We start from the raw sequence: 15,842 nt of genomic DNA, 5'->3' as shown, positions 1-15,842 counted from the left end.
CAGTGATCCGTTGTCATGCTTCATGATGTGGCATCGCTGTGTGAAGGGGGAAATCGTGGCCCCTTCCAGAACTGGCAGTGGAGACACTGGGGGGAGGGAGGCTGGTTTTACCCCCCATCTCGTGCCCTCTGTCACCCCTGCCCCTCCAGATGTGGAGCTGAATGTTTTCCATTTGTGTGGGACCTGGGCGCGCACACAGGCTGTACCTGTGGAAAGGACTCCCCAGGAGTAGGGGGGCTAGAAGTCACTGGCTCAGTTGCCACCAGTGGCTTGGCTAGCTGATGATCCGTCACGAGTGCGGATGGCTCCTTCTCTTCCAGTTCGGGGCTGGAAATCGGATTTTATTTTATTTTATTTTATTTTATTTTATTTTATATATGCCACCCTTCCAAAAATGACTCGGGGTGGTTTACATCAAAATAAAAACTATTAGAAACAATTAACAAAATCAAAACTGAATTGATTCAACAATTAAAATCATTTAAACAAACATTAAAATCATTTAAAACCACCATTTAAAAATTTTAAACCATAAAGCTAATTAAAGATTGGAGCTCGTGGAGCAGCCTAGGGTCCTCACCGCCCCACACGCCAGTCTGCTCATGAAGCAGTTTAATAACCCTTCGGCAGCCGCTGTGACGGCTTTTTAAAGAAAATACTTCTGGGGTCTTTTATGGTTCCATTTGCTTGGCTCTACTCATTGCAAAGTTTCAGTAGTTCCCTAAACGTCCAGCAGATGGCGGTAGAAGTTGGGGCAAAGCCATGTCCGTGTTCTGCGGCATTCTGGGCAAGGCGTGGGTTTCCTTGCCCCTTCTGGTGGACGGTTGCAGGGGCTCTGATGAAACTATGCCTCTTTGGGGGGGGGCGGGAAGCTCTTCAGCCCTGGCGAGTAAAGCGCAAGCTGGAGGGGGCCGCCTTGCATCACAAGCTCTGTGTCATCTGCTTGCCAGTAGGCGCAATTTGGATGGATGTTCTTGGACTTGGCTTGTTGGGCCAGGGACCCCGTGAGCCGGTTCTGCCTGAGCGTGTGGAGTGCATGAGCGGTTTCCTGCCAGGTAATACTCCCAGGCCAGCAAGCCGAGGCTAGGGGAAAGAGCAGCCTAGCGTAGAGATATGCACGAAACGAATTTTTCTTGGATTTGAATTTGAATTCTGGCAATTCATTAAAATCAAATTTGAATCTGGTCTGAAAATCCAAAACGATTTGATCCTCTTTGGGCACCTTTTTTTTTTTAACCAATCAGGGGGCCTGAATCCTTTTTTTTTTTTTTAAGGTGCCAAATGGCTCTCGAATCGTATTCGAATCGAACTTTTAAAAAATCGATTCGAATTTGAATTGGATTGCCCCTTTAAGGTATTATTTGATTCTAATCACCCCGATCTGAGTCGAATCGATTTGCACATCCCTAGCCAGGCAAGAGGGGCTGAGGGTTTGCCGGAATTTGGGCAAACGTGCAGCCTGTCCACACTGTCTTGGATTGTGGCTGCTTTTTCTCTCCCTTTGCTCTTCACCTTGCAAAAGGGAGGCTGGAATGCAGTGGATATCGCCGGAGGCCAGGCTTCTGGGAATTTTCTCTTCCTGCTAATTCCTGCTGGAGGCAGGAAGACTCCTCTTGGGTAACCCTGCCTTCAGCCCATTACTTTTTAACTTGGTTTCTCGGGAAACGAGATTTCACTTCCTATCGGAGCCTCTTGCCAGGAAGTCTGTGTCATTAGTTCGTCCTCGAAGATGCAGATGGGGACTTCCCTCGGGCCGCTAAGAAGCTTTCGGAGGCCCAGATCTTTGAGACTTGCACAACCTTGATATGTCTTGCTTTGCGCTGGGGAATTCCTTAGGGAAATATCCCACCAGAAGCCAAAGATTGTTCCAGCTGTGTTCCCCCACACCCCGCCGGCCACACACACCATGCACATGGAACCAGCTTGTTTTTCTTCCTCTTTGGAGACAGCAGCACCAGTGTGGCATAGTGGTTAGAGCGCTGAACTTGGCCTGGAGAGGCCAGAGGTCAAATAGCTTTTTCTCCCTCTCTCACAGCACTAGAACCAGGGGGTCATCCCACGAAACTGAAGGCTGGGGGATTCCAGGCCAACCAAAGGAAGTCCACTTTCACACAGCACATAATTAACCTGTGGGATTCTCTGCCACAGGATGTGGTGATGGCCACCAGCTTGGATGGCTCGAAATGGGGCTTTGGCAAATTCACGAAGGGCAGGTCTATCAGTGGCTACTAGTCGGGTGGCTGCAGCCCACCTCCAGCTTTAGAGGCAAAATAACTTTAAATACTAGTTGCAGGGTATTTAAGGGTTCCAAGTTCCCTCCCTGGCAGCATCTCCAAGATAAGGCTGAGAGCGATTCCTGCCTGCAACCTTGCTGCTGCCAGTCTGTGAAGACAATACTGAGCTAGATAGACCAAGGGTCTGACTCAGTATATGGCAGCTCCCTCTGTGAGGCTGTAGATGGTTTCTTGCTTGGGGGAAGATGGAGGCAGAATAGGAGCTGAACAGTTCCCCTGTGTCTCTGACAGAGAAGGCAACGTTTCACCTTGAGCAACAGGCCTGCCGTTTCCTTCCTTTTTCTTCGGTTGTACCTGAAAAAGTCTCTCTTAGGAAGACATAGGAAGCTGCCATATACCAAGTCAGAGCATTGTTCTCTCTAGCTCAGGATTGTTTACACAGACTGGCAGCGGCTTCTCCAAGGCTGCAGGCAGGAATCTCTCTTGGCCCTATCTTGGAGATGCTGCCAGGGAGGGAACTGGGAACCTTCTGCTCTTCCCAGAGTAGCTCCATCCCCTAAGGGGAATATCTTACAGTGCTCATGCATGTAGTCTCCCATTTAAATGCAAACCAGGCTGGACCTTGCTTAGCAAAGGGGAACATAGGAAGCTGCCATATACTGAGTCAGACCCTTGGTCCATCTAACTCAGGATTGTCTACCCAGACTGGCAGCAGCTTCTCTCAGGTTGCAGGCAAGAATCTCTCTCAGCCCGATCTTGGAGATGCTGCCAGGGAGGGAACTTGGGACCTTCCGCTCTTCCCAGAGCGGCTCCATCCCCTAAGGGGAATATCTTACAGTGCTCACACACTGTCTCCCATTCATATGCAACCAGCTAAGGGGACAATTCATGCTTGCTGCTGACAGCCTGGGGTTGTTCAGAGTTTTCCCTTTCCTGATGCTTCTCCTCCCTATTTTTAATTGGTAGGGGGGCGGTCATCTTGCATACATTATTCTTTTTAACTTCAGCTCATCACTTAAATAAATAAATAAATGGGGAAGCCACATTCTCTTTTGGGGGGGGGCATCTCTGTTTTCCTTTTCATTGAAACTCTTTATGACTGGGCCACCAGTCATTATTATTATTATTATTATTATTATTATTATTACATTCATATCTCGCTCTTCCTCCAAGGAGCCCAGAGCGGTGTACTACATACTTGAGTTTCTCTTTCACAACAACCCTGTGAAGTAGGTGAGGCTGAGAGAGAAGTGACTGGCCCAGAGTCACCCAGCAAGTATCATGGCTGAATGAGGATTTGAACTCGGGTCTCCTTTCATAATGTCGTAACTCCGGTCATAACTCCAGTCATCACTGGAGGCCCAGTCATAAGTCATAACTTATTACTTCTTCAGACACTTGACACATCTTAACGGCCCCTGTCACCCCCTGCCTTCTCTGAGCTGACTAAGCCCAGCTTTTTCTTAAACCCAAGGAATAGGTTTCCTCTTCTCCCCCTCCCCATAACCTGCCTTCCAGAGTGGATGTGGGGGTAAAATGGGCTTATCCCTTCCTCTTCCATGTGGTTCCTTGTATAAAGGATGGGTGATAAAGGTGACCGGAAAAGGAAAGAATCGGTCCTAACTGGGGAGGTGTTTCTCACTCAGTGTGGACAGGCATCCTCACAGTGAGTTGTCTGTAGGGATGGGCCCGAACCGCGCGGTGGTAGAGAGCAGACTCTCCTATTCCCCCCCCCTTACAGTTCCCTTTTGAATTTCCCCTAAAAGGCCTCGAACCGTACTGCAAACCACAATTCGGGCACATCCCTAATTGCCTGTCCAGCTTGCGCCGCCAAAAACTTGAGCAGAGTTCTCTCTGTTCTATGGACTTTCCTCTCTCCTGATTATGGAGCTGCACCATTCCTGGGACTGGGAGGGGTCTGCTCCCACAGCCTGCTGGGTCGAACCCTAATCAGCTGATTTACATAAGCCCCTGCCTATCAGCAGAGCAAGTTGGACATACAACCCAATGGAGGGTGGTGCCCATTGTGTAGGAAGAGCCCTTCATGCTAAGTCCAGTGTTTCTTTCTGAGACTTTGTGACAACCCGGGAGGTGTGATCAGTCTTGGACCCACGTTACAGATGAGGAGGAGCTGAGGCTGAACAAGAACGACTTGCCCAAGGCTATCCCGAAACTCATAGCACTGACCTGGAATTCCAGCTTGGGGTCTCCCAGATCCAAGCAGACTGAATTGGCCTGGGACGGGGCGGGCGGGCACAATGCTTCCAAATTAGGAATGTGCACAGAATTCCGACGTATCTATTTGAATTCAAAACAATGGGAAAGAGTGGATTCGATCGATTCGAATTTGCCCAAAGTCGAATCGAATTTGGGCAAATTCGAATCGATTTGAACGAATCGCCACTCTGTTCAGTGGTTTGGAGTTTGAATTTCGTGCGCATCCCTATTTCAAATGCCCCACATCTTTGGATGCTGCCTTATACAGTTTCCTATGTTCTTTCCCTCCCCAAATATCTGCTTATGTACTGTTGAGGGCTTGATTGGGGCAGCTCTGTTAACCAACCACCCCTCTCCTTTCTAATTCCAGAGGGTGATGTTTGTCTCCGACCCCTGCACCCTGGATGTCAATGGTGTGGTTTTTGGCCTGACCTCTGTAGATCTCCTCTTTCATATGGGTGCTGAAGAAATTAGCAGGTGTGTCGTTTGATTTTTTTATTTTTTTAAGCAACTCTAAAACCTTAGGTCACCAGGAGTATTTTCAGAAGGGGCTTTTATGTCACTTCTCCGGAAAGGAGGTGTGTGTCCACATATTGGCCAGCTTTATCCCAAAGTCCCTGCGAGTTATCAGGGAGCATTTCACACACGTTTTGGGTTTCTCATTGCGCATTAGCGTGTAGCTCGATTTATGTCCAGGGTTTAAAAAAAAATCCCCTTTTTTTGCATCGGTTATTTTGAGCAAATTCAAACTCGCAGTAAAGCCTGCTGTTTGGAAATGCTCCAGGCAATAAGGTCAAGTGATGTTCATCTGTTTGCTGGCTGGGTGGAGGGGGGGGGCATTGGCAAGGGTATAGTAGGGATGTGCAAACTGGTTCGAATTTGAACCGGTTTGATTCGATGGTTCGAATTTGAACCGGTTCGATTTGATGGTTCGAATTTGAACCGGTTCGATTCGATGGTTCGAATTCGAACCGGTACGATTCAATGGTTCGAATTCGAACCAAACCAGCTGTCAGGTTTGAGCTGCAGGTTCGAATTCAAACCAAGCTGGGGTGGGGGGTGGGAAATGATGGTCATGGTGGGAAATGAAGAATTCTTGGCATGCCCTTTCTCTTGCCCCTATGCAAATAATATCGCACACTCCCCACACACTGATCAGGAGCCAGCAGCTTGTCAGGGAGGCAGGAGTGGAGCGTAAAGAGCAGATGGTTTCCCAGCCAGCAAGAGGGCCCTCCCTCATGGACCCAGATACACTTGTTTCCCCTCCCCACCCTTGTTCTATTATAGTGACATCCCTGCTCTTCAGGGCCCTTTGGTTCAGGCCTGGATGTCTCTTGCCCAATACAGCCTCTGCTAAACTCCTCGCAGCTGAGGGTGTGAGAATGTGGCCCCTTAACGAGGGTGGGTGGAATGAGGAAACATGATTCAGGCATGATTCAGGTTCCAAAAATGGAAGAGAGAAACCAGCGGACGTCTTGAAGTGTCCGTCCTGAGATGTCCCTGATCTTCCGCCATGTTTTCAACGTTCTTTCCTGTTTTACGTCGCTCCGGTTCACACGGTTCGAATCTCGGTTTAATGTGGGTTACTGACATTTGACTTGATTGTGTGAATTCCTACCAAGATGGTTTATGTCCAAAGATAAATCTGAGATTTCCCTCTCCGCATGGATTCACTCAATCACACTAAGGCTGTATACTCGTGAGTCAAATGGGCCGTAACCCAAAATTTGGCTTCAAAAAAGCCAAATCTGGCAACAGAGCTGGTAACCTGCATTAAACCTAGATTTGAATTACTGTGTGAACGTGGCCCCTCGAAGCAATTTCTGGGAAGCTGGGAGTTGTTCCTCTTGCTGGTCAAAAAAGAATATTTGACAAGTGTTGATTTCGTTGGAGCAACGAAAAAGATTCACTCATCAGCAGTTCTCAACGAATGGCAAAAATAGTTATTGCCCAAGGCTTTTTAACACGTTGTAATGACTTATTATAGCTCTTAATAATGCTGGGTTTCTATAAAAGCGAATGAATAAACTTCATTGATCAAGCAACCAGCAAAGCTCTAAGCACATAAAGCAATAAAAGAAACTTTAACCTAACCAATTTACAGTACTAAAAAGGGAACATGCAACAGCCTCAAACAAAAATTCTCCCATTTCAGAATCACTGTGATGTTTAACCTCAACAGATGTTCTCTCTTAATCATCAGACCTTAATGGCATTAATGATCTGATGGTTAAGAGAACAACTACTTGGCAAAGAGGCACCTTTTAATGTGATGATTCTCTCTTATGTTTCTTCTTAGATTGTGAGCCCTTTGGGGACAGGGGTCCATCTTATTTATTTATTTTTTTCTCTGTGTAAACCTCCCTGAGCCATTTTTGAAAGGGAGGTATAGAAATCGAAGGACTGAATGAGAACATCCATGACCTTAATGATCTCTTAACCATCGGACCTTGGCAGCAAAAGTGAGCTCTTTTCACTATGAAAGTGAACAATTCCGCTGGTCTCCTTGACTTTCAGCCTGGAACGCAGGCTCGGCCCGCAATTAAAGCGAAAGTTGTGCTGTCGAGCCGGCTGGGATTATGTTATAATGGAAAGAAACTCAAGTCACGGTGACTGTCAAACCACAAAAGTCCATTTTGAAAAGTAAGCAGTCAGTCCTTCCGGGATCATCAGTTCTGTCTGCATCAGGGTGTCCTCCCACCCCCGCAGGGCTGACCTGGATCAATGGACTGGCAGTGAGGACTGGAAGTGAGCCAGCGTGGTGTAGTGGCTAGAGCGCTGGACTAGGGAGACCCGAGTTCAAATCCCCATTCGGCCATAAGACTTGCTGGGTGATTCTGAGCCAGTCACTTCTCTCTCAGCCTAACCTACTTCACAGGGTTGTTGTGAGGAGAAACCTAAGTATGGAGTACACCGCTCTGGGCTCCTTGGAGGAAGAGCGGGATATAAAATGTAATAAATAAATAAATAAAATAAAAATATTCCCCTCGGGGGATGGGGCCACCCTGGGAAGAGCGTCTGCCTGCTTGCCTGCAGAAGGTTCCAAGTTCCCTCCCTGGCAGCATCTCCAAGATTGGGCTGAGAGAGACTCCCGCCTGCAACTTGGAGAAGCTGCTGCCAGTCTGAGTAGACAAGACTAAGTTAGATGGACCAAGGGTCTGACTCAGTATGTGGCCGCTTCCTAGGTTCCTATAGCCCAAGGGAGAGAGTGGAGGAAGGGCTGCCCTGAATTCCCCGAGGGCAGCAAAATGGCTTCAGTCGGCCCTGGTTTTTTGCTCGGTTGAGCAGTGTTCGCTCTAATTTTCCCCAATCTGTTTGCGGAATGAGTTTTGTTCTGGGCGGCCGTATCAAGGCAGTGTGCATTCAGAGTGGGACCATCCCGATTCAACCGATTCAACCTTCCCGATTCAACTAAAACGAACTGAGCCGGACGTCAAAAAAACTTGTGAGTCGGCACACCTTGGAGGGAACGCTACGGCTGTGCGCCGTCCCACTTCATCTTAACCGCAAGTTTTGTTGTCCCTTGCGTCCCTGGGAGTCGGCGCTGGGGGGAGTAGCCCCAGAGAGTGAGCACCTCTGAGTGTGCGCAGAGTTCCTTCCTCTTCAAGCAAACTTGACTGGGGAGCGGGGGCCGGGAGGACGAAAGGCAGTGCTTCTCTTGAAAACACGCAGCTCAGCAATCTGCCTGTTAAGCAATCAGGGTGAGAGGTGTGCCATGGTGGGGGTGGGTTTGGCCCTGTGGAAGCAGCCGAGCAGCCCGTCGTGGGAGAGAGAGGAGGCTGCTCAGCCATTCCGGGCCTTGAGGGGTGTGTGTCACATCCTTCCCGCCTTGTTTACTTCCCTTTTTATGGCTCGGCCGTGCCTTCTTTCCCAGCCTGCTGCCGTCCTTTTGTAGCGCTGCATCCCCTGAGGTGTCCCCACCCTTAGTGGCCACATACTGAGTCAAACCCTTGGTCCATCTCGCTCAGCATTGACTACCCAGACTGGAAGCAGCTTCTCCAAGGTGGCAGGCAGGAATCTCTCTGAGCCCTATCTTGGAGATTCTGCCAGGGAGGGAACTTGGGACCTAGATGCTCTTCCCAGAGCAGCTCCATCCCCTCCAGGGAATATCTTACAGTGAGTGCTGACACATCAAGTCTCCCATTCATATGCAACCAGGGCAGACCCTGCTTAGCTATGGGGACAAGTCATGCTTGCTACCATATATATTTATGTTCTTCAGCTTATGAGAAGTTCCTTCCGTGGATCTAATATGGAAGCCCTTTAAAACAAGTCAAGATTCCTTCTTGTAACTCACACATCGAGAGAGGTCCGTGGGGGCACTCCTGAGCTATGAATGCGGTGGTTCTCTTTAGTAGAATACAGGAGTACCAGCCTTTAAAGGAGCCCTTTTCACAGCCAGGCTTTGAATGTTTTAAATTTATTTTCATTTTATTGTGCTCACTTTTTGTGAACCGCCTAGAGCCTTACGGGGTCAGGCGGTCTATAAATTAAAAAAAATAAGTACTTATTTTATTTTGCATCTTGTCTCTGAGGCTGGAGGTGGCCTACAGCCACCAGACTAGTAGCCAGTGATAGACCTCTCCTCCCATGAGTTTAAACGAAAGGTCGGGAAATTTAGGACCAAGATTATGGGAACTGTCGGCCGACATCTGCAGGAGGACCGACGTTGAGCAGATCTGCCTTCAGGTGGCTGTGGGCACGGGAGAGCAGCAATGGTGCCTCTGAAGAGCTGTGCAGAAGAGAGAATTTTGACAGATGCAGCTTTTCTCTGCCCGGTAACATAGTGAAGTGACAAGTCTCTGCTGGGCATTTCTCTGAGAGACACAGTCATCCTATTTATTTTACTTGGTCATTCCAGACTAACGCTTCTGTGTGTGTGTGTGTGTGTGTGTGTGTGTGTGTGTGTGTGTGTGTGTGTTACCGAGACTCTAAGCTTTTGGGATCAGCCCACATAATGAGTTGTGTCGCGAACTCCCTGCGTGGCCTCTAGGCCCTGCTGAGCTGGGCTTTGTTCTAATTAAATGCCTCCAGCTCCCAGCCTCGTCGACAGGGTGTGTGGAAACACTCTTGATGGTGCTTCCCCGTTGGGTGATTTGCTGGGGCAATCTGGGGTTTGGGAAGCAGGAAGCTTTTGGAAAGGTTTAATTTATCGGGGGCTGGGAGTAAAATGATGCACTTGCTGGTTTCGGGGATATGAAAGCTGCCAAAACGCCTCTCGGCCCCGAAGGAGATTTGCAGACTGCCAGAGGCGGGCATGGGGCCAGGTCTGATACAAGGTGGCCATGTGATTTTTCTTCTTCTGCACCTCCCTCCCTCAAAACAAACACACACACCTAGCATGATAATTTTGCAGGTAGGGCCTTGGTTCCCTCTCATTTAGCCCAGGCGTTGGTAAAATCGCTTCATCTATCCATTCATTCATTCATTCATTCATTCAATTTCTAGACTGCTCTTCCAAAAATGGCTCAGGGCGGTTTACACAGAGAAATAATAAATAAATAAGATGGCTCCCTGTCCCCAAAGGGCTCACAATCTAAAAGAAACCTCAGATAAGACACCAGCAACAGTCACTGTGCTGGGGGTGGATAGGGAGAGGTCTGCTCCGAACCATCACTTCTCGCATCGGGCACCCGCTTCGTTCCGAGGCGAACGAAGTTTCGAACCGTTTGCGTGGGGTGCTGATTGGCTTCTCCCCCCCCCTTTGCTTTTTTACGCCTTCTTTGTTTTCCGATTCCTAACCTGTCCTTCCGCCCTCCGTTTCCCTCTCCAGTTCTTCCGGCGTCCTGGATCGGTTTTCCCGGATTCTCAAGCATGTTCTGACTCAGCGGAGGTGAGCCGTCTTGGTTAAGGCAGCCAGTAGCGTATTTCTTCCCTACCGATGCAAAGGATTATCTACCAAGGATTTATAGGAACCTCGGCAGCTGCCTTCTACTCAGTCAGACCCTTAATCCATCTTGCTCAGTATTATCTACTCTGACTGGCAACGGCACTCCAAAGTTTCAGGCAGGCGTCTCTCCCAACCGATGCCGCAGGGGGTTGCACCTGAGGCATAACAGATCATAACATAGCTGGATCAGGCCCAAGAATGCCCATCTAGTCCAGCATCCTGTTTCATACAGTGGCCCACCAGATGCCTCCGAGAAGCCCACAGGCAAGAGGTGAGGGCATCCCCTCTCTCCTGCTATTGCTCCCTTGCAACTGAGATTCCTGGACATCGTGCCTCTGAAGCTGGAGGTGGGCCACACCCACCAGACCAGGAGCCCTCAATAGGCCTGATCTCCATGACTTTGTCTAAGCCCCCTTTAATGGCTGACATACATCTCGGAGAGACCACGTTCCTCCTTTATTGATGGAGTTACACTGGCTGCCAGTGGGTTTCCGGACAAAATACAAAGTGCTAGTTATAACTTACAAAGCCTTAAACGGCTTAGGCCCTGGGTATCTAAGAGAGCGTCTTCTTCATTACGAGCCCCACCGCCCACTGAAGTCATCTGAGGAGGTCTGTCTCCAGTTACCGCCAACCCGTTTGGTGGCTGCACAGAGACGGGCCTTCTCGGTCGCTGCCCCGAGATTGTGGGATGCACTTCCTGCTGAGATACGATCCTCCCCATCTCTGGCGATTTTCAAAAAAACACCTGAAAAAACCCATCTTTTCGCCCAAGCTTTCTCAGCTTCCTAAAAAAATTTAGGTTTTAATCTCTGGTTCATTTTTAAATTGTTAAATGATTTTAAAGTTTTTGTGTATGTTTTAAACTGGTTTTATGTTATTGTAAACCGCCCCGAGACGAAAGTTTGGGGCGGTAGACAAATTTGATAAACAAAGACAATAAAATAAAAATAAATACAGAGAGCAGCCTGACAGAACTTCCCCGCTGCACTGGTGCGATTGGTCCAGAAGGGGCCATTTTTGACCGCCCTCCCCGTCCCCCTCAAAACATGTCCCTGAGGGCTGCGTGGCCCTCGGGGAAATATTTGTAGGGGGGCACAGAGGGCTTCCTGGGAAAGGGGAAGGCGTTGAAAATTTCCACTTCCCCACTGCAGCTGGGGAAATTGTGCTTTCACGGCATCCTTTGAGCCTATGCTGATAATGGGGATGGCGTTTAAATGGTTCCCCTCCGTGCCACGGCTGATATTGGATACAGACGGTCTGCAGAGGGGCAGGCCTCTCTGCCGCCCTCCCTCCAAAGCCAGGCCCTTTTCTCTCCACCAGCCTTATAGCTTGCCCAGCAGGCCAAGTGGAATTATATTTGGTGGAAATCCCCCCCTCCCCTCTCCCACCCCATTGCGATCATGCCAGGGACATGCGGAAAATGCCCCCTTGGAATCTGCGGCCTCTTCCCAGCACTGAATCCGAAGCCTGCAGAAAAGTCCCAGGAGGGCGTGCCAAAATTAGCAGGGCTGCCGAAAGGCCAGCTTGGCAGCCCGCTGGTACCCGAGCGAGGGGGAACAGGTGTGGGGTGCGTCTGGATGGGAGAGGATTGGGTTGCTGTGGACTGACGGGTCTCCTCTCTCCTCCTCCTTCTTCCCGAGCAGCTACTATCCGCTCTACCCTCCTGCGGAAGAGATGAACGTCGACTATGAACATTTCGAGCGGTTTGCGCCTCTGCCCGTCACGCCAGATGTCTTGATCACGCCGTCGGAACTGCGCTACTTCGTGAAGGTGGGAGGGGAGGGGGGTGGTTGGGAGGGAGGGGAGCTGGCCTTGTGGCAGCCAGCAGCAGGCCTTGTCCCCTTGGCTAAGCAGGGGTGGTCCTGGTTTTTATTTGGATGGAGACTCCATGGGTGAGCTCTGGGAGATATTCGCCTTCGGGGATGGGGCCGCTCTGGGCGGAGCGTCGGCCTGCTTGCAGGCCTGCCAGCATCTCCTGGCAGGGCTGAGAGAAACGCCCGCCTGCAGCCTTGAGGAAGGTGCTGCCAGCCTGGGTTGAAAATACTGGGCTAGATGGACTAGTGGTCTGACTCGGTAGAAGGCAGCTTCATATTCTTCTTCTTCTTCTTTTTTACATTTTATATCCCGCTCTTCCTCCAAGGAGCCCAGAGCGGTGTGCTACATACTCAAGTTTCTCCTCACAACGACCCTGTGAAGTAGGTTAGGCTGAGAGAGAAGTGACTAGCCCAAAGTCACCCAGCTAGTTTTATGGCTGAATGGGGATTTGAACTCGGGTCTCCCCACTCCTAGTCCAGCACTCTAACCACTACACCACGCTGGCTCTCTGGATCTCATTTTAAAAAAAATTTAAAAATACATACATTAAAATACCATACAATATACAAAGAAGCAGATTGCTTGTTTTTGTTCAGAGGCAAGTAGAATAAGGCTGGTTTTTAGATTTTTATTGCATTATTGGATTGTACTGTATTGCTCTTTGCTGTAGTGTTTATTTGGTCGTTGGCCGCAAATAAATGAGTTCAGTACAAAGAAGCAGCAATGGAGACAATCACATAAAAGCCTGAGTAAAAAGCCAAGTCTTTGCATGTTTTCTAAAAAGCCATGATGGAGACCGAGGAATGAATAGCCACTGGGAGAGCATTTAAGAGTCTGGGGGCAGCCACAGAGAAAGCCCTGTCCCGCACGCACGACAACCGAGCTTCCTTCATTGTCGGCGCCCGGAGCCGAGTCCCCTCAGATGACTAAGATACATTATCGAATGCAACCTCGAATAAAAAAAAATCAATAAGGTTAAACAGTTAAGAGACCAGGCAAAAGCCACAATTGTTTTAAAAACCTGTTTTGGGAATGGAAGTGGAAAGTCATCGACAGTGTCGTAGGCTGGGTCTGGGGCTGGTCAGCTTCCCCCGCTCCTGGCCCAGTGCTGGCAGGGAGGGATGGGGCTAGCAGATCTGGGTGGGGCATGCTGCCTGCCCGAGATAGCAGACAGTAGCCGTGCTGGGCCCCAAGAGCCCCGGAAGCCCGGAAGGTGCGGAGGAAGCTGGCTGGAGCCGGAACCAGACTCTCAGGTGTGGAGGCGGTGCTGGCAAGGGCGTGGTTTGTCGGTGCCCGCCTCCGAGGGACCTGGGGGCTGAGACAAGGTGGCAAATTGTCCCTTGACTCGGGCGGGGTCTTGAGCCATCACTGTGAGGGGTGTTTGAGTGGCCTCTGTTGGAACCTAATAATTGTTCTTAGTCTGACGTTTTGTTCTCTGTATCGTTCTCTGTATCGTTCTCTGTTTTGTTCTGTTTTAAATTTAATTTTTATTACTTGTATCTGTGTCTGTCTTATTGTTGTAAGCCGCCCTAAGCAGTATTGCACTGGAGGGGCGGGGTATGAATATTTTAAACAAACTAACAAACCAGAATGCTGGGTTAGATGGAACATCTGGGACATCCAGCAAGATCTGTGCAACTCAGATCTGCCTTGGGTGCTCCTGTTTATTTTATTTTATTTTATTTTATTTTATTTTATTATTTATATTTATTCATTCATTCATTCATTCAGGAATATTTATGCCCTGCCCCTCCAGTACACGACTGCTCAGGGCAGCTCATGACATTAACAAAGACCAGGCTAAAACCACATTTAAAAGACCAGGCTCAAACCACCATGAAGATTCCATTTTAAAAAAAATTAATAAATTCAAATTAAAAGTCTTAAATTAAATTAAGAATTTTAAAAAGTCTTTAATTAAGTAATTAAACTTTTAATGAATCAAACTAAAAGTCTTTTTAAAAGGTTGTTTTTTTTAAAAAATGCAAATTAAAAGTCATTAAAAAAAATAAAAACGGGGAGCTATAAAAAAGTAAAGAGGCTGCCAGATTTACCCAGCGGATGAAACCTCAAAAAGCCTCTTTAAAAAGATGTGTGTTTTTAATTGTTTTTTTAAAAACACTGAGGGAGGGAGCATGGCGAAGCTCTTTGGGGAGGGTGTTCCAAAGCCGAGGGGCCACAACCAAGAAGGCCCTGCCTCTTGTCCCTGCCAGTCTGATCTCTGTTAGTAGCCGGGCTTTGAGCAGGTCCTGAGATGACGAACGGGAGGGCCTGGCAGGTTCATATGGGCAAATGCGGTCCAGTTTAAACCTTGGGGATGCAGTGGCTTTGTTCCTTGTCTCAGTGTCCTCCCTCTGTCTTTCTGCCTCTCCCAGGACGTCCTTGGGTGCATCTGCGTGAATCCAGGCCGTCTAACGAAAGGCCAGGTGGGGGGCACCTATGGCCGCTTGTGTGTCCAGCGACAGGTCTCCGAGGAGACCCGGAAGAGTCCTTGCATCGCGGCCCAGGTCGTCAGAATCTGAAGCGGGCCTCGGCCCATAACCGGGACCTGCCAGGAGAAGCTGGACCCAGACCCAGTTGGGGGGTGGGGGTGGAAGCAGCGCCTGCCCCTTCTCCAGCGTCTCCCGCCCTCTCTCAGGGCTGCAACTGTCTGGAATGTTGCCTTCTGCCTTTGAGCAGACCCATGGAGCAGATCTGTTTCCCTTTGGGTGCGGGGGAGCACTAAACTTGTTGGGGCGAATGTCCTGTTGACACACCTTTTGTACGCCGATTAAAACGAAGCCTGTATCTGCTTGTTGCTCTGTGGTATACGAGTCAAAGTTCCGAGTTTGAATCCGCTCCGAGTTTGAATCCGCTCCGAATTTTAATCTGTAACTATGTGGCCTCTGCCCCATAGTTTACAGGTCGGGAGGGTGGTGGCAGTGCCAGCATTCCCTACCCCGCCCCGCCCCGCCCCGGTTAAACTTTCCTTCCTGCCCAATGAATTTGCTTGGTTTCCATGTTTAGAGCCTGGGAGGGATTTCCCCTGGTCAGCTTCGATGGCCCTCGATAGCGAATCTTTGCCTTGCATGCAGCAGGTCGCCAAAACAAATGAGTCAGGACATGCACGTGTGCAGCAAGAGCTGTGCACCTTGAGGGATTGTCGTGACTGCTACCAGAACCAGATGAGCCGGGGAGAGGGAAGAGTTCACTGGGGTTGAATCCTTGTCTGTAAGGGATTCCCAGCAAGCTGGTGCCAAAGTCCAGGTCTCCACAGCCCCTGGGGCCCCCCAAATCCTCATTAGTCTGTCCTGGGTGGTGTGGTCGCCCGGCCAAGCATGGTGATGCTTAATTTGCAGCGGGTGACGGGGAGGCCTCCAAAGGCCTTAAGGTCCAGGCTCCAAAATGACCTAGGTGCACCTGTGGCCACCATCCACTTTTATTTTATTTTATTTATTTATTTAATTTAATTTAATTTAATTTAGAGCCAGCGTGGTGTAGTGGTAAGAGTGCTGGATTAGGACCGGGGAGACCCGGGTTCAAATCCCCATTCAGCCATGAAACTAGCTGGGTGACTCTGGGCCAGTCACTTCTCTCTCAGCCTCACCTACTTCACAGGGTTGTTGTGAGGAGAAACTCAAGTATGTAGTACATTGCTTTGGGCTCCTTGGAGGAAGAGCGGGATATAAATGTAAAAATAATAA

At 49.2% G+C, this 15,842-nt stretch overlaps 1 protein-coding gene across 1 annotated transcript in view; it reads left to right on the top strand.

Moving 5' to 3' along the window:
- Positions 1-14,946, top strand: part of POLA2 (DNA polymerase alpha 2, accessory subunit) — a 35,392-nt gene extending 20,446 nt beyond the window's left edge. Inside the window, exons 15-18 of the mRNA XM_053277623.1 lie at positions 4,822-4,928; positions 10,225-10,284; positions 11,988-12,114; positions 14,535-14,946. Coding sequence (XP_053133598.1) covers positions 4,822-4,928; positions 10,225-10,284; positions 11,988-12,114; positions 14,535-14,681 — 441 coding nt within the window. The 3' untranslated portion in view covers positions 14,682-14,946. The remainder of the gene's footprint in view (positions 1-4,821; positions 4,929-10,224; positions 10,285-11,987; positions 12,115-14,534) is intronic.
- The last annotated feature ends 896 nt before the right edge of the window (positions 14,947-15,842 follow it).

Source organism: Hemicordylus capensis, chromosome 14 (genome assembly GCF_027244095.1).
Source record: "Hemicordylus capensis ecotype Gifberg chromosome 14, rHemCap1.1.pri, whole genome shotgun sequence".
NCBI lineage: Eukaryota > Metazoa > Chordata > Lepidosauria > Squamata > Cordylidae > Hemicordylus > Hemicordylus capensis.
The sequence above is the reverse complement of the archived record's forward strand: the minus strand, read 5'-3'. Positions and strand labels throughout refer to the sequence as shown.